Genomic DNA, 3,722 nt, shown 5'->3' on the forward strand with positions numbered 1-3,722 from the left:
GGAGTACCATTCCATTGTATGGAGAACACCATTTCATTGTGTGGGGAGTACTGTTCCCTTGTGTGGGGAGTACTGTTCCATTGTGTGGGGAGTACTGTTCCCTTGTGTGGGGAGTACTGTTCCATTGTGTGGGGAGTACTGTTCCCTTGTGTGGGGAGTACTGTTCCCTTGTGTGGGGAGTACTGTTCCATTGTGTGGGGAGTACTGTTCCATTGTGTGGGAGGAGCCCTATTCCACTGCATGGAGAGTACCACCGTGTTATGTGGGGGATCCTATCCCATTGTGTGGGAGTCCTAGGCTCTATGTCCCCATTTTGTTTGTCTGTCACCTGCTGATGGACATTGTGACCTTTGAAGTAATGCTTTCCCTGGGCAGGGAGGGCAAGCTATGCTTCAGTAGTAAGTTGGACTGGACTCTCCCTGGGCCAGCACAGACCTCAGCCCTGCCTCGCTCACTCAGTCTCTGATGTGCGCTGGCCTGCAGGATCCCGGAGGCAGGGAAGGGGACCAACACAGTCTGCGGGATGGACTTAAGGGGGGGTCCGTGGTGTTTCTTCCACCTCTCCCTCCACATGGACTGTGGCCCAAGCAGGCTGCCACATATGGGGGAGCCCGGGGCAGGTGGGGGAGCCCTCAGGTGCCAGAGTTCACCACAGGCTCCGCCACCGCCCCGTTGACAACCCCCCATGTCATAGTGATAGGGCAGCCTTGTAAATGAGACCCACGGGCACTCACATGGGCAGCTACCAGCGCTCTCCAGCAGGCAGAGGTCCCGGGGCCCTGCTAACCTAAAGGCCGGCATCCCACTCCCCACCCTCCCCACGGCTCCGTGGGAGAAAGGCCTGGCAAATGGTTTGCATGCGGGTGGTGGTTGCCAGATGTGACCTCCTAAGGCATCTCTGTGGTGGAGCTGGGATGACCCAGTGGGGGCTGTCAGGCTGGGATCCTCACGGGAGCAGGTCATCTCTTCTCAGCCCCGGTGTGGTTTTACACCTCCAGCTTTGGGTTAACAGCCAAGTGCTTCTCTGCTGTACCATTGGGCCCGGAAGCCCAAGGGAGCAGTTTTGCTCTGAGACACCTGGACTCGCCGCCCATTGGACTCGACCTGTGCAGCAGTTAGGTTTCGTGTCAACTTGAACTTGTGGAGGGGCGGAGTCCAACAGGGAGGTGTGACCTTTTATAAGAGGGACCCCATCATTCCCTCTCTGCCCGTCCGCCTTCCTGCTTGCCTGGCCTCTGCTTGCTTCCGGGGCCGCCTGACCCTGAGAGCTTCCCCTGCTCTGCCACGTCTCCACCGACCTTGAATCCACTCCACTCTGCACCCACCAGCCTGTGGTCTCCCTGCTTCCTCTCTCCTATCCCTCCCCTTCCCCCAACCCCCCTCCCTCATTAATGAAGCTTTTATTGCGGCTTGAGCGAAAGTTCACACAGTCAATTATTTTTCCCTTCTGTGATTTATACCCAGTTTGTCTTGTGACCTTGACTCTGGTCCCTTCAGTGTAACAGCACAATCCCCACTTCCTCCCTGGACTCCCTTTCCGTTCACCCCTCTCTCCTGCCCCTTCCCACCTACTAAGCTGGGTTTCTTGGGCCCCCATGTGGCCAACCATTCTCGGATATCACTCCTCACTCTCAACAACCCCTCGAGGCCACCTTGAGGCAGAAACACTCTTGCTGGCGGCACCTGTCAGCCACCTGTCAGCCACGGCTGTAAGCAAAGCATTACCGACCCTACCGCACACACCACACAGGAATGGGGAGTGAAGCTCAGGGAGGTAGACTCACTCAGTCAGGGCCCCCAAGATGGGAGAGGAGGAGCGTGGGCAGCCCTGACCCTTCCCGGCCTCCTGTCCTCCCCCGCAGGAGCTCATCACCGCCTGGTACATCGGGTTCCTCACCCTCATCCTCTCCTCGTTTCTCGTCTACCTGGTGGAGAAGGACGTGCCCGAGGTGGACGCCCAAGGCGAGGAGATGAAGGAGGAGTTTGAGACCTATGCTGATGCCTTGTGGTGGGGCCTGGTGAGCCAGCCGCCGGGAGGGTGGCCCCTGGGGTGCCTGCTGGGTGGAGCGGGGCATGGGCGGGAGGGGCTTGAGCATGCTCACCGGGGTGCATGCAGCTGCCCTTGGGGACCTGGCTGTTACCACTGCCCGAGCCTTGCAGCAATGGGCTCAGGCTGCCTCCGTCATGGCGGTGGTGCAGGGCTATACATCAGGCCACCATGAGTTGGCGCCCACACAACAGCAACTTAGAACCAGAGCAAAGGCACGCAGTGGTGACACACACACATCCGTGTACAGACCAGCAGCTGTGCCTGGCCTGGGACCACACGCCTGGATCATTCACACAGCCCAGACCCAGAGGGACGCAGAGCGCTGCCAGTGTCGGCCTCCACTCCAGGCAGTGAATTTGGATTGGTTTTTGTGCTGGGTCATTCCTCTGAGCTCTTGCTATGATTCACATACTTCAGACTCAAAGATACCCCTACGATAGACTCCTAGTGGGGAGTGGGTTAATGGGTTGGGCTGCTCACCTCAAGGTCCGAGGTTCAAAGCTACCAGCTGCTCCTCGGGAGGAAGTCGAGGCTTTCTGCTCCCATGAAGATTCCCACCCTCAGAAACCCAAAGGGACAGTTCTACTCTGTCCTCCTTGGTCCCTGGGAGTCTGAATCGACTCAGTGGCAGTGATGCTTGGTTCAGCTTACCCCAGCATTTTATGAATGGGGGCACTGAGGCTTGATGGGGTTAAGGAGTTGATGGTGGAGTGGAATTTGAACTCAGGCAGTACCGCTCCACACGCCTCCGCCCCCCAACAGCCTGCCTTTGCAACAGGCACACATCCATGAGCACAGGCATCCTGAGAGCACATGCCAGGACTACACAGCCCACCGGGTACCGTGTGCAGGCCTGAGCCCGCTGGGTGCTGGCACACACATACGAGGGGGCTTCAGGAAGCTCCTGGCAAAGCACCCCATTCTCTCTCCGTCCCACTTCTGCACAAGGTTGGGTAGGCTCCCCTCATGTACAAGACAAAGACGCACACGCACACACTCTCACCCACCCAGTTGATAACATGACCAAACACAAAACCGCACGCACCCCCATAAGCCTGGACACAAGCGCACACGCATGGACACACGTGTGTGGTTGTTGCCATGATTCTTGATGGGCTGATGGCACTTAGGCCGTCTTCAGGCTGTGCTTCCAAGACTCCCACGTCAATGATGGGGCTCCTGGTGCCTTTCCTCCCAGGGGACCTGATTTGGATCGGGAGCAGCCCCCAGATGGGGACAGAGGGCTGTAGTCTGGGTTCTGCAGAGCCTCTCCCGGCAGGCCGCCCCATCTGAACCCTTCTCTCCTCAGATCACACTGGCCACCATTGGCTACGGAGACAAGACGCCCAAAACGTGGGAGGGCCGTCTGATCGCGGCCACTTTTTCCTTAATTGGCGTGTCCTTCTTTGCCCTGCCAGCGGTGAGTGTCTTCAGTGCCCTCCCCGGCGGCGTGGAGCAGCCCTCTCGGCCTGGCCCCGCTCAGCTGCCCAGCCCCATCTCCCATCCTCCCACCCACTGACTTCTAGCCTGTCCATACCATCGCCATTCTCAAACCCTGGGTGACAGCCTCGCCAGGAAGGGCCCCTCCTTCAGCAATGCCTGGGCCCCATCTTCTCCTCCTCCAAGACCTTCCTTTACCAAGGGAGTGCATGTCCCCGTCAAACTGGTTCTA

General features: G+C 58.5%; 1 protein-coding gene across 1 annotated transcript in view; it reads left to right on the forward strand.

The window, feature by feature from the left end:
- KCNQ3 (potassium voltage-gated channel subfamily Q member 3) overlaps window positions 1-3,722 on the forward strand; it is a gene marked incomplete at its 5' end in the record, with an annotated part of 254,883 nt that overhangs the window by 226,582 nt on the left and 24,579 nt on the right. The window contains 2 exons of the mRNA XM_045287958.1: window positions 1,863-2,018; window positions 3,360-3,470. Of these exons, the coding sequence (XP_045143893.1) occupies window positions 1,863-2,018; window positions 3,360-3,470 (267 nt within the window). The remainder of the gene's footprint in view (window positions 1-1,862; window positions 2,019-3,359; window positions 3,471-3,722) is intronic.

This window comes from Echinops telfairi, unplaced genomic scaffold, assembly GCF_000313985.2.
Source record: "Echinops telfairi isolate 266 unplaced genomic scaffold, ASM31398v2 ScPeMD7_1;HRSCAF=3_0, whole genome shotgun sequence".
NCBI classification, from domain to species: Eukaryota; Metazoa; Chordata; class Mammalia; order Afrosoricida; family Tenrecidae; genus Echinops; species Echinops telfairi.